At 41.3% G+C, this 15,207-nt stretch overlaps 1 protein-coding gene across 1 annotated transcript in view; it reads right to left on the bottom strand.

The window, feature by feature from the left end:
- Positions 1–633: 633 nt before the first annotated feature.
- plpp4 (phospholipid phosphatase 4) overlaps positions 634–15,207 on the bottom strand; it is a 55,317-nt gene continuing 40,743 nt past the window's right edge. Inside the window, exons 6-7 of the mRNA XM_030772478.1 lie at positions 5,626–5,796; positions 634–845 (exon numbers count right to left, since the gene is read on the bottom strand). Of these exons, the coding sequence (XP_030628338.1) occupies positions 634–845; positions 5,626–5,796 (383 nt within the window). The remainder of the gene's footprint in view (positions 846–5,625; positions 5,797–15,207) is intronic.

Raw genomic sequence — 15,207 nt, 5'->3', positions numbered from 1 at the left:
CCACAAAAGGAAGCAACAAAATCAGTGTCTTTGTGGCCTCAGTGTGTCACACTGAACAAAGTAAATCTGTTCTCAGTAAAACATTGCTGGAACGTAGTCTGAATTTTTGACAAACCAAAAAAAATGACTTTGCTGGAGGTCAGAATGTGCTACAGGTTTCCTATTCTCATTTCCAACTTTAATCTGGAGTACGAGCAACTGCAGAACTGCACTATGTTCAGGTTTTCCACTCCAGCTTCTCCTCAGTGTGAGACTGAACGTGCTCACTGCCTTACTGTTGTCAGGTCAACATGATTTCTTAAACCTCCTGGAAAAGCATGCCTGTTTTCTGTTTTTGCTTCAGTCCAAGTCCTTTAAACATTTTAACGCTTCCTCTCCGTCCCCTTCAGTCTCATTATCTTTTGTTCTTTTTTCTTTTGTGTGTGTTTTTTTTTTCCTCTCTCCAATCTGCAATCACCACACATCGTCCAGACATCAGACAAATATAGAGCCACACGCAGCATCTGGATGAGACACACGACAGAAAACGCAAACACAGAGGAAATGAAAGCGCAGGATGGAAGAGAAGAGCAGAGGAAGAGGCGGGATGTCAGCTCAGCGTGTGTGGTCAGTGGCCGCGGTGGTCCGGGTCGGTCATACGGATCCTTCGGTCAGGCCCTCCAATGGCAGGCTGCTGGCGTTGTCTGTGGGTTGAGACTCGTCCTGTGGGGCCGTGGCGTGCGGGCAGGAGTCGGTGCACAGGCTGGCGTAAGGCAGGTGACAGTCTCTGTGCAGGAAGGGGGGGTAGTGCTGCCGGTAGCAGACGTAGGCGAACACTAAACCTATCAGGCCCCCCACAACAGCATCTGCAAAGACATGTCAGAAAAACACACGTTCTGATCATTACCCGTCATGATTATCCACACTGTGATACAGCACTGGCAAAACTGGAATCATGTCAGTTTTGACTGTATATTGAAAACACTGACCCAGACTGATTCCTGTCTACCGCCCTGGTTAAAGCCTGGATGGATGAAGGCAAATTCACTTCTCTCTCCAGTCCCCTGCTCTGCCATCTACACCTCTATGTCTGACATTCTCTCTGTTTACAGAGAATGATGACAAGGAGCGGGAGCTTCTCCATGGAAACCTAACATACAACTTTGTCGTTGGATATTAACTTCATTCAGATAAGACGACAGTATGGATAAACTCATTTCAGATGTTTCTGTGTTGTCTGGGTCCAGGCCAGTCATGTCTAGATTCCATATTGTCATCATGATCAAATTTTAATGTGATATTTCTGTTGTATTTTGGAATGAATGCTGTCTACAGACAGATGTGTGAGCGGACAGGGTGTGGTCCAATAGACACTGAATGATCTTTATTCATTCAGCGCTATTCACTGGGTCAACCCCATGGCCCTGTGGGCTAACCATGAGCAGGCTTATGACCAAAAGGTCGCCGGTTCCATCCCCTGAACTGGCAGGAAAATTGTGGGCGGGGGGAGTGGGTGAACATCACTTTCCCCTCCCTCAACATCCACGGCTGAAGTGGTCTTGAGCAGGACACTTAACCCCCAACTGCCCCCCCAGACACAGGCATACTGCCCACTGCTCCTGCACCTGGTGTGTGTGTGTTCACTACTGGGTGTATAGGATGGGTTAAATGCAGAGGTTCCATTCACTGCTCACAGTGTGTGTGTGTGTGCAAACATGGAGATTCTATTCTATTCAATTCTATTCTGAAGAGCTTACTGTCAGTGCACACTGTTTATTGTCAGACCCACACACTGAGCCTGTCAGAAGTTTAATGGAGCATATGAATGTTTCTTTCAGTAGTTCTGTTCTGGTGCCCCGTAGGAACCGGATGGGGGCAGTCACTTAAGTATTCATCAGTTATCTAAGACAGGAGAAACTCTTCATGCCAGCGTTTGTGTTGCATATTGCACTGTGTATTGGTTGGTTTCCATTGTGCGTGTATTATAATGTGCTGTATATGGCTTGACTAAGGTATTATCAAGTGTCACAAAGTTCATCCTACAACAGTACTGGAGCACAGCACTGCCCTGCACCTGCCCTGTTTGACAAGCCATTTCACAACAAACATCAGTCAATGACACCAAAGTCTGCATTTCCCAGACATAGTATCACCATGTTTCTTGTCATTCAACCAGCTCTGCTTCTCAGCTTGAGCAGTGACTTGATTGTATGTACTATAGAATATCACTGTATTTCAGTATAATTACAGCTGCAGCCAAATATATTTGCACCCATGCACCTTTTTCAAATAATGCAACATTTCTTCAGAGAGCTGAAAAAATTTTTTTAAAAAAAAGTAATTTGGTATCCACATATGTATTTCTTAAGTTTGAAGTGAAACAAAACCAAAAAAGCTGAATTTACTAAATCTTTGCTTATTCCACATGAAATCCTCACACGGCCCAGACAATATTATCTGCATCTTTTACAAGTAGTTAGAAGTAGTCAGATCTCAAGCAGGTAATTCTCCTTTTCTCTGGAACAGAACTTACCAGTGGTGAGCTGCTGATGACTGCATTACAAAAATCATTTATTCAACTAGTCTGTGTCACTGTGCCATGATGAGCATGGAGAAACCTTTGGGAAACCAAAGAATTGTCTTAGCAGGTCAGACACAAGACTGCGGTCAAGCATGGATGGTCTCTAGGCTACAAGCTCATCTCCAGAGATCTTGATGTTCCTGTTTCTACAAAACATAATGTTTTCAAGATGTTTGAGGCCTGTGACGATGTAGCCAACCCCCTTGGTCATCGCCATGTGAGAAAATTAGGTCAAAGATTTCATTGTTTGAGAGGTGGGAAAAGAACTTCGATCAGCTGCCACACAGAGGTAAACTAACCTTCAGACATAAGGCACAACAGTTTCAACTGACCTTCAGACATAAGGTACAACAGTTTCAACTCACCCTCAGACATAAGGTACAACAGTTTCAACTAACCTTCAGACATAAGGTACAACAGTTTCAACTAACCTTCAGACATAAGGTACAACAGTTTCAACTGACCTTCAGACATAAGGCACAACAGTTTCAACTAACCTTCAGACATAAGGTACAACAGTTTCAACTAACCTTCAGACATAAGGCACAACAGTTTCAACTAACCTTCAGACATAAGGTACAACAGTTTCAACTCACCCTCAGACATAAGGTACAACAGTTTCAACTCACCCTCAGACATAAGGTACAACAGTTTCAACTCACCCTCAGACATAAGGTACGACAGTTTCAACTCAACTCTGTTACCAGCTCAATGAAAGGGGGGTATATGGAAGGAGACCCTGCAGGAACTCAGTGCTGACAGGGAAAAGGAAGCCCATCCATAACCAGCATTGGTAAGGTTCTCCTGTCACTGCTGTCTCCTCAAAGCAACACGACTCATGGAGTGAGAAGATGCCACAGTGGCATTCAAATGAGTTGCGTGCTGATCTGAGGGGGTGGTCACCTCAGAGGAAGACTAAGGAGAAATCATACATAATTCAAAACTGGGAAACCTGAACTGGTCCCTTTGTTCTGTTTTATTAAAACCCACAAGTGAACCAGAAATAAAAGACTTGCTCGCTCTGTGTAAGTCAAAGAATCTCTCATTCTAACTACATGTTTTGAATTTTACTGATATGATTCTAAACTATTTTGCTAACAATAAATAGGCCTAATAACTGTTAGACAGTAATTCAGCATTCCAGTAAATGTTCCTGGTGCAAACACACACACATTCTTTGATAGCTAGTTTGCTGACTGGTTGGGAAAAACAACTTAAAGTGGAAATTCCCTGAAAGGCATATGACTGCCTGGCTAATTAAGAGATTGCAGTAACATGATAACATGTGTGAGCTTTAAATATGTGTTGTGACAGAAGGGTGTTAAAACACAGAGACCACACTCCCTGTGCTAGCTTCATGCAGCAAAGACTAAATAAGCACAAAACAGGAGGTAGAAATGAGACCAAGCAGTCCGCTCTTAAAGCAGGTGTGTGCTGAAGCATAATAAACATAATAAATATGAATATATATAAAGTACATTTATGACACCACAAGCCTCTGGGCTTGACTCTCTCTGAATGTGAGTCACAGCCTGGGCCCTCTGTGTGTCAGTGAATGTCCACTTCAGGAAAATCCATTCTGCTCATGCCCATGAATGAAGTGCCTGAGACAGGCATGCCTTCTTTGTCAAATCACTTTAGCATATGGTGCCAGCATACACTGTTCAGCTCTGTTCTGTTCAACTCTGCACTGTTCAACTCTAACTGTAGTGTTTCATACCCTCTGACTCTAACTGCAGTGTTTACAATTTACAATTTACAATTTGGCAGACGCTTTTAAGCAAAGCGACTTACAATAAGTGCATCAATCAGATCACATCGCCCCATAAGCAGAGATCACAATAAGACTGTAGATTAATTACCCTAAGTATCACGCTCCTGGAATTCGGTGACAAGAACGATAAAAAAACAAGACTTGCGACACAGGGACAAGGTTAGTACAATGGTTTTTTTGTCCTCTGACTCTAACGGCAGTGTTTTATGTCCTCTGACTCTAACTGCAGTGTTTTATGTCCTCTGACTCTAACTGCAGTGTTTTATGTCCTCTGACTCTAACGGCAGTGTTAATGTCCTCTGACTCTAACGGCAGTGTTAATGTCCTCTGACTCTAACTGCAGTGTTAATGTCCTCTGACTCTAACTGCAGTGTTTAATGTCCTCTGACTCTAACTGCAGTGTTTAATGCCCTCTGACTCTAACGGCAGTGTTTTATGTCCTCTGACTCTAACTGCAGTGTTTTATGTTCTCTGACTCTAACTGCAGTGTTTTATGTCCTCTGACTCTAACTGCATTGTTTAATGTCCTCTGACTCTAACTGTAGTGTTTTATGTCCTCTGACTCTAACGGCAGTGTTTTATGTCCTCTGATTCTAACGGCAGTGTTAATGTCCTCTGACTCTAACTGCAGTGTTTAATGTCCTCTGACTCTAACTGCAGTGTTTAATGCCCTCTGACTCTAACGGCAGTGTTTTATGTCCTCTGACTCTAACTGCAGTGTTTTATGTTCTCTGACTCTAACTGCAGTGTTTTATGTCCTCTGACTCTAACTGCATTGTTTAATGTCCTCTGACTCTAACTGTAGTGTTTTATGTCCTCTGACTCTAACGGCAGTGTTTTATGTCCTCTGATTCTAACGGCAGTGTTAATGTCCTCTGACTCTAACGGCAGTGTTAATGTCCTCTGACTCTAACTGCAGTGTTTAATGTCCTCTGACTCTAACGGCAGTGTTTAATGTCCTCTGACTCTAACTGCAGTGTTTAATGTTTTATGTCCTCTGACTCTAAGGGCAGTGTTAATGTCCTCTGATTCTAACTGCAGTGTTTAATGCCCTCTGATTCTAACTGCAGTGTTTTAATGTCCTCTGACTCTAACGGCAGTATTTAATGTCCTCTGATTCTATCGGCAGTGTTTAATGCACTCTGACTAACGGCAGTGTGTTAATGTCCTCTGACTCTAACTGCAGTGTTTAATGCCCTCTGACTCTAACCGCAGTGTTTAATGTCCTCTGACTCTAACGGCAGTGTTTAATGTCCTCTGACTCTAACGGCAGTGTTTAATGCCCTCTGACCTTGCCAGTGGTGCTTGTAGTCACAGGTGCGGGACAGGGCAATCATCATGGCGCTGTAGAGGGGCAGCACCATGGCACAGAGACGCCAGCTGCGCCCGCGGCCGGCGTCTGTGAAGCACTGCAGCTTTCCTGCCAGGTAGAATGACGTAAAGCCCAGTCCGGAAAAAGCAACTGAGGAGAGAAAGAAGAAGAAGAGCTGGGAGGAGACAAAGGCGTGACTCAGGTATATGACAACACAGCACGTAATGAGATAGTATTTAAGGTGTTACTCTAATGTGTGGATATATTAGAGCTAAGAGCATGCTTACTTTATCATGTACTTTATCATGTCCCTCATTTGATACAGTGAACACCCAATACTGGGATAGCAAACAAACTGTCTTTTATGGAAAGTTCATCTCTCACTTATCATTCAATGACAGTGTATGACCCTAACCTTAACCCTCACCCTAACAGTAACCCTGGCCCTGACCCTAACCGCGACCCTCAGCTATCTCACAAGAAATACATTTTGAATAAATAACACACTAACCAGTCAGAAGCTAATACTAAACACTCTATGACAGCTAAGGGACACTATGTTTGTTTGAGCCTGTGATCTCTGGGTCTCAGCAAGGCCATTTATCATATTTCTATGACACTGGAATTTTGACAGTGAGACTGTTTGGCTAACCTACACTATTCTGATACTTATCTTTACCAAATCACAATGACCAGGTTCCATCATTTGTATTCATTTTACAGAGTATAAAATCACGCCAGTGCCTACACATGAGTGTATCTCTTTGATAAGAGCAGCACAATTCCCATAAACTAAAGACTCAGTTATTTACAGTGACAGCCATGGTGATACAGCAACCCAATCACTCACTGTTTAAATGTGTGTTTGTGAAAAGACGATTTTTATTGACTCACTAGTTCGCTCATTCATTAAATGACTGCAGTGGCTTGTGAGGACTCACCTGGTTTTCCAGGTGACTGAAAACTTTATTCAGGTAAACAAACTCACAGCAGTACTCTACAGACAACTTTGGACTTCCAGGACCTGACGTATTCCCTGCAACGCTATGAATTCTCCCATGAAACAAGGAGAACACAGTTGTGTTCAATGGATATCATATGAAATTTGATGCTGGTTCTGAGCAAACAAAAAACAAGTAACTATTATACAAGTAACTGCTATACTTTAATATCAGTCATTGAGAACAAGAATAGCTCTAATGAATTCAGAGAGCTATAAACTGCCTGACTCCTGATCATAACAACCATTCACTGATAACAGTGTTTCATAACAATCCATAAATATATCTTTAATTCCTAATAGATAGGTTGCAGTACATCTTCTTATATACCTAAGGGTTATTATGTTAATACTTTAGGATAAAATAAAGCGAGAAAATGATTGGCTTGTTTGTGTTATTATTGCTAAAGGGGGGGTGAGTGGGGGGGTGGGCCCATAGTGTTTTTATCACTAAAATATACTGCTGATTTCACTGGTCAATTTATTGATTTTGTTTTAATCTTAATTTATTTAAATCTTATTACAGCTTTTCTATCATAGATCTAGTTAAGGATTTGACATTTTTTCATATGCAGTTTGAAACTGGACGTTCAGCAAGTAGGAGCTGAGCTGTTGAGTAAAGCACAGGTGATTAGAGAATACACTTGTTTGCATTCTCTATGCTTTTTCTCTGGCCACTGAGCTCTAATGGATTAGACAAAAACTAAACACAGCTTTTTATGTGTGGTACAGGAAATGGCTTCGTCCTTAGCAAGAAGGTAGAGCTTCTGCATGAGTATCTCAGAGTAACAGTTCTGCATTCTGAGTTTCCCCTGTATCCACCCTAACATCCTGTCCTGTACATCCTGTCCAATACATCCAATACAACACATCCAATACAACACATCCAATACACTCCATCCTCAGCAGTGGGACAGTCTCTCTCTGGGCAGACACCCAGTCAGCACACTCCCTTAGACTCTTGCCAGAGGGGAAATGAACTTTTCAACAGCCCTTGCCATTTTAAACATTTACAAACATTTACGAGTACCACTTTACAATAACCCTTATAAAGATTTGTGAATGGTTTATAATTAGTTTATTAATTAGGTTGTGAACACTTTATAAATCATTAATAAGCTGTTATAGTACGTTAGATAAAAAGCGCAACAGTCACCTGTTGCTTGCCAAATAGTGATCCCACATTTATCTGTACTGCTAAGCCTCCGATCTCATTGGTTACTCTTCTCCATCAGCCAGCATTTATACAGGTCAGCCCCATCAGATATTTGTTAATAAGGTATTAGCATTTATCCACCATTAGCATATCTTAATAGTCAAAAAGTTTCATTTGGCATATCAAATTATTGCATATTAAATTTTCATATCAAATTACCAGATTCATACAGTAAGGCTTTGGCAATATTGTTTACCTTGACATTGTCAGCATGCTATCAGCGGCCGTCCTCACTGTTATCACGGGTTTTGATATGACATATGCTATCATATTAAAGTGATATATTGTGATGCGTGTTGGGGGTGGATGGGCAGAGCTTCCCAGCATGCCTTGGGGTGATGGACTGTTGTTTAACCCCAGTTTGCTATTGGTCAGTTTATGTTTCCCATTGTGTCTAGTAGAAGTGTATGTGTATTGATCATCATGTAGCCTTTGTGTTGTGTTGTTAATTCTTGTGATAGTTTAATGTTATCTGTGTACCGTAAATGTAATTGTCTGCATGAATGATGTACTTCAAGATCTGAGATTTAACAGAATAGATAGATGAAAAGTGCAGCAGTAACTTGATCTTGCAAAATAGTGAGCCCACATCCATGTATGAAAACTGTGTTATAACTTGTTTACAATTGTTTATTAATGATTTATAAAGTGCTTACAACCTAATTGATAACCTAATTGTAAGCCATGTATGAATCCTTTCTAAGGGTAGTCTTATTGTAAAGTGGTACCCATTTACGTGAGATAATGAATACAGCAGGATTTTCCATTGAAACAGTCACACAAATGACACACGAGGCTGCTCTACATCAAACATGTTCCATTAGTGTCTGCATAAAGAAAGGATTTACGGGAGAAAAATCTTTGCTCTTATTTGGTTAAACTTGACTAGTCATATGCTTCGACAGTGGAGGAGACAGAGGGCAGAAAATGGAAACCTGTAAGTGAATTCATTTATTTCATAGTCCTTGACATTCACAAGATGAAAGGAATAAATTAGATCATGCCGATCTCAAACACCCAGGGGAACCAGCTGAGAGACATAAATCAACTGCTTTTTTCCTTAACTTCCTGTTTTCATACGAGACCTTTCTGTTTGTCTCTTCAAACCATCAATAGTTCTGTTATTTTTCATTTCCTGGGAAATAACCATGTGATCATTTTTCCCTGAAGCACAAACCTCTTCAGGTTTAAGCTTCAGGTCATTTCCACACCGAAACATTTTCATATGCATGTCTGGGAAAATGTGCAGACACCTGTACACATATATTTTCATGTATATACTGTCGATCGATAGGATACTTCTTGTTTAATTTTAGACCATATTCCACTTGGACTGATCGTCAAAACTACCTCCACAATATTTTTTGACACTCGTTTTTAAAAGATTTTGTCATTGGAGTTCATTGGAGACTGAACTAGGAGAATAAGGCTGCTTTACCACCAAGCATGTTCTTCTTTCTGTAGTAATTCATGTTTTTGTTGTAATTCATATTTCTTTTGTAATTCTATTTTTTAACACTATTATTAAGTGTTCATATCCTGTTATATTTGTAATGTGAAATTGACTGTGCTGGTTTACCAGTTCAAATGTCAAAGTTCTTTCTCAACTCAATAACATGGCTTTCATTATGAAACTGTTAAAACAGAGCCAGAGGCAAACCACACATTAAACCACACACCGTTAATTAGCACAGTAAACAATATGATCCCACAAGGATGTTGAAAAAGAGAACAGAGAGGAGAGATGGAGTAAAAAATGACTTGGAATGGAAACTGTCTTTGCTTTGAAATGCTGAAGTGAAAGCTAGCGGACTGCCCTTAAAGACAGGTCTTTCAGAAAAAAAAACACATCAGGTTGACTGGTTTGTTGAAGGAAAGTAGTATCGTAGAGGTGTGTAAATTAGCGAAGGCGATGTCCGATGCAGTAATATGCTCTGGCCCCATCCCAATCTGGCGAGGCGATGTAGCTTACAGCAGGTTATGGTCGCTGAACTGCTGGATGTCCAGGTGGTGTTCTGACAACAATGTGGGCTTTATAGACAATTGGAATAGTTTTGAGGGCAAGGCTGGCCTCTTAGGGCGGGACGGTGTCCATCCCACTCAGGAAGGTGCTATGTACATAGCACATAGTCTCAGAACAGTTAGTCTGTGACAATCCAGAGCCAAAGCCAGGGAGCAGGCAAGCAGGCTAAACCGACCGTCTGCTAGCTGCACAGAGACGTCACCCAGGTTAAACTATATTGAGACTGTGTCTGTTCCCCAACCTATACGAAAATGTAGAAACACTCAGAGAATTTGTTCTGGTAACCTAATTAACATAGATTTAAATCTTGCTGAATGTACCGCCAGCACCTTCGATCTAAAGCTAGGGCTGTTAAATATTAGATCTCTTACACCTAAAGCGCTTATTGTCAATGAAATTATTACTGATCAGGAGTTTAATGTACTGTGTTTAACAGAAACGTGGATCAAACCAAATGAGTACATCGCATTAAATGAAGCTAGTCCTCCCGGATACAGTTATATACACCAGCCTCGTCTAACTGGCAGAGGAGGAGGCGGCGTTGCAGTTATTTATAATGATAACCTAGGCATCATTCAAAAACCTCTACATAAATTCAATGCGTTTGAAGTTCTTTATACAAACATAACATATGTAGTCACAAAAAATAAGTCTACCCAGTCTATCACACTAATTGTTATCTATAGACCCCCTGGGCCGTACTCTGAATTCCTCTGTGAATTTGCAGATTTTATCTCAAACCTTGTTATTTCTTTAGACAAAGCTCTAATTGTCGGAGACTTTAACATTCATTTTGATAACCCACAGGACCCTCTGAGAACAGCGTTCGTGTCCATTCTAGATTCAGTAGGGATTAATCAGACGGTCATAGGGCCCACTCATAATGGTGGCCACACCCTCGATCTTATACTAACACTCGGATTAAATGTGGGAAGTATAGTCACATTTCCACAATCTGAAGCTATCTCAGATCATTATCTTATCTCATTCAAAATGTTTCTTAGTAATAATATATGCACCTTGCCACGCTATCATAATAAACGTATGTTTACGCCAGCCACTACGCAGAACTTTATCAATAATCTCCCAGAGTTATCAACTTTGATTGGAACACTGTCCCACCCCACAGAACTTGATCAGGCAACTGAATCTTTAGAGTTAACATTCCGCAACACCTTAGATAATGTGGCCCCACTTAAAAGGAAAATAATCAGAGAGAAAAAACTAGCTCCCTGGTATGATGAGCACACACGTGCCTTAAAACTTACCACTCGAAAATTAGAACGTAAATGGTGCCAAACTAAATTGGTAGTATTCCAGTTAGCATGGAAGGAGAGCCTCCTGAGCTATAGAAAAGCTCTTAGTGCCGCTAGATCAATGTATCTCTCCACCCTAATAGAAGACAACAAAATCAATCCTAGATTTTTATTTAATATCGTATCAAAACTAACTGAGAATAAGAGCACCTCGGAAACAGTATTCAGTGGCGACGCATTCATGAATGTTTTCAACAGCAAAATTGAAAATATCAGGCAAACAATCCAGGCTATAAATTTTAAACCAGATAATTTGATCACTAACACTGTAGATAACAGTATAACTATATCAGATCAGCGATTAGAATGTTTTACTCCCCTTCAAGCGACCAAATTAACCTCACTAATTTCTTCATCAAAATCACCAACTTGTGTACTAGATCCCTTACCTACACGTTTCCTTAAGCAGATACTACCAGTAGTCGTTGAACCGCTTCTAAAAATAATCAATTCCTCCCTTGGCACTGGCTATGTACCTAAATCTTTTAAACTAGCAGTTATCAAACCCCTAATTAAAAAACCTGACCTTGACCCCTGTTCGTTGTCCAACTACAGGCCAATATCTAACCTCCCCTTTATCTCCAAGATCCTAGAAAGGACTGTAGCACAGCAGTTATGCTCATACTTACATAAGAATAACATCCATGAAATGTATCAGTCAGGATTTAGGCCTCATCACAGCACAGAGACAGCACTGGTTAAAGTTGCAAATGACCTATTACTGGCCTCTGATCAGGGTTGTGTCTCCTTGCTTGTGTTGCTTGACCTCAGTGCAGCCTTTGACACCGTCGATCATACCATTCTCCTTGATAGACTAGGAAATGTTGTTGGAGTTAAGGGAACGGCGCTCTTATGGCTTAGGTCCTACTTGACTGATCGTTATCAGTTTGTTGATGCAAATGGTGAGTCCTCTGCACATACTGAGGTAAAGTTTGGAGTCCAGCAAGGTTCTGTTTTAGGCCCACTGCTTTTCTCTTTATATATGCTACCTCTAGGTAATATTATTCGTAAACACGGTTTTAGCTTCCACTGCTATGCTGATGACACACAGTTGTATGTCTCAGCGAAGCCAGACGAGAGACACCAAAAGGATATTAGGCACTGGATGCTTACTAACTTCCCCTCACTCAACTCTGAAAAAACAGAAGTACTTGTACTAGGATCACATGCAGCTAGGATTAAGCTTTCCGATCACATAGTTACTCTGGATGGCCTTTCTCTTTCATCATGTGCAGCAGTTAAAGACCTTGGTGTAATTATTGACTCCAGTCTTTCATTTGAAGCTCATGTAGATAATATTACCAGGATAGCCTTCTTTCATCTTAGAAATATTAACAGGATAAGAAATGCATTGTCATTTCAAGATGCTGAAAAATTGGTTCATGCTTTCATTACCTCTAAGTTAGACTACTGTAATGCCTTACTGTACGGATGTTCTAATAGGTGTATAAATAAGCTACAGTTAGTTCAGAATGCAGCAGCCAGAGTTCTTACTAGAACCAAAAAATATGATCGCATCACCCCTATCTTATCCACACTGCACTGGCTCCCAGTCAAATCTCATACTGATTATAAAATCTTACTATTAACATATAGAGCATTAAATGGTCTTGCGCCACAGTACCTGCGCGAACTCCTGGTCTTTTATGATCCACCACGCCTGCTTAGATCAAAAGGTGCAGTCTATTTGTTGGTACCTCGAGTTATGACGGCTACAGCAAGGGGCAGAGCCTTCTCTTACAGAGCCCCACAGTTATGAAATAGCCTCCCAATTAATGTTCGAGACTCAGACACAGTCTCTATGTTTAAGTCAAGGCTGAAAACTTATCTGTTTAGCCAAGCCTTTTTCTAACAGCTCTTTACTAGGCAAAGGAGCAGATCTGGAGGGTTCTTGGGCATAGAATGTTTGGTTAACTGGGATGTTTGGATGCTGTCGCCCCCCCACTCTAAAATGTTCACTCAGGTTTGTTGACTGTGGAGTGGGTGGCCGCCTTGTGTCCCAGAGTGACATCATGTCCGTATTATCTTCTAGCTCTCCCTTTTAACTATGCTGTAATAGTTAGTCTTGCTGGAGTCTCTGCCTGCACTCGGCACACGATGTATATTTTCCCTTAACCATTATGTGGAAATGAACATCTAACAATGTGTCTCTCTCTCTCTCTCTCTCTCTCTCTTTCTTTCTCTCTCTCTCTGTCGAGCCACACATGCTACTCCTGAGACACCAGTAATCCTGACTCCTCCCGCCCTGTGGACCGATCCATCCTGGTGTTATCGTCTTTCATCCCCCTGTCAGCCTCCTGTCTGCATCGCCATCCCCTTTGTACAGAAACTTGAAACTTGAAACTTGAAAGTAAGACAGTGGGGTTTTTTTTCTAATGTACATATGTAGTATGTATGGCGTTACTACTTATGAACTCAGTGACTCTAATAGTGACGCTCACAGCATCAACACAACCTTTCTTTAGTCCCTTTTACAATGCAGGCCACTCCCATAGAGCACTTACAGACGCTCAGACCTCTGATGGTGTTTGACTTTGACTTACAATGGAAATTTTGGGATGGGTACTGGATGATGAAGGTTAAGAGAAGTGAAAACAACTTTACATCCTCATAAGAGAGATACCTTCATATACCCACTGGCTCTGAGAACTTGCAGTCCACAGGTCAGTTTATATAGGTTCACACGGTCTTCAGATGTCGAGAAATAATTTATCGAGACACCTGAACTGATTGTAAAAGACTCAGATGAGACTCAGTTGTCCACATGGACAATTATAGGAGTTATAAGAACTGTCTCAATGGACAGTTGTTCTAGGGACATGGACAGTTGTTCTAGGGAAATGGACAGTTGTTATAGGGAAATGGACAGTTATAGGGACATGGACAGTTGTTCTAGGGAAATGGTCTCTAAATACAGAGCATGGACTATATCATTTAACTCACTGTTCACCCTTTGCCACCCTTCATTTAAAACATACTGAACAGAGGAGTTCTGCAAGGGGGGGGGGGGTCCTCATGTGTTTATATGTGGGTGCTGACCACACTGGATGTGGAGTCATTATATATGAATACAGGTGATGAACAAGGTTCGGCAGCTCTCAGATGGTACTGAGGAAAAAGGGAACTGTGTAGACTAGCTTCACCATTACAATCAGCTCCCCAGACTCTGAAAAACACCTCTTTTTTCACAGATAAATCAAACAAACAGGAGGGAGGCTTATGCATGTCAGGAAAGTTATGTCTTTAGCTGCACCAAGATATGCCTGGGTCTGTCAGAGCAACAGTTTGTCTTCTTATACAGCCCTTTTACTATCAACACTGTGCTCTGGGCTTGGCACATTGATGCCATTCACATTTGTTCTGGATTTGAGCAGGAATTGCTACAATTTCATCAATACATCTGCTCCACACACAGACATACAATTCTGTCCTGATTACGCTGCAAATGAGATCTGAGAACCAGAAAAGATGACAAAGGCCATTTGCACACATCAGCCTGTTACTGAAGCACCGGTCGTAATTCTGTTCTAGGGGCGGACTCATTCCTCCCTTATTGGCTAGTGATTAACATCCCCTGAGGTCAGTTTCGGATGAACATGTGCCACAGATACAGGGCTGGAGTCAGAGAGAGTTCTCTCCGACTGCATGAGAAGGGAAGAATTACTTTATTAAAAAAAAAGACCACAGACCAGACTGTGTACCATTATAAATAAGGGAAAATGTTGGGATATAAAAGATGATAAAGTGACCCAGTGCTATAGCAGAAAGAGAGAGAGAGTGGAGTACCATACTGAAAGATGAAGTGGTTTTGCCTCTGCCTGTCCCCAGAACTATTACTAAGACCAGCCATGCTGTGAAGTACAAAGACATTCCAGGTAAGGATACCTAAAAAATTATATTCAAGGGGAAAAATATATACTTACATAAAATAAGATCAAGTCACCCCCATTGCCAAGACCTTGCTCCCTTTATCTGTCTACATTACTGATGGAATGAGTTGCTTGGA

This window comes from Chanos chanos, chromosome 4 (assembly GCF_902362185.1).
Source record: "Chanos chanos chromosome 4, fChaCha1.1, whole genome shotgun sequence".
Classification (NCBI taxonomy): domain Eukaryota; kingdom Metazoa; phylum Chordata; class Actinopteri; order Gonorynchiformes; family Chanidae; genus Chanos; species Chanos chanos.
Note: the sequence above shows the minus strand (reverse complement) of the source record. Positions and strands in the feature narration are given on the sequence as shown.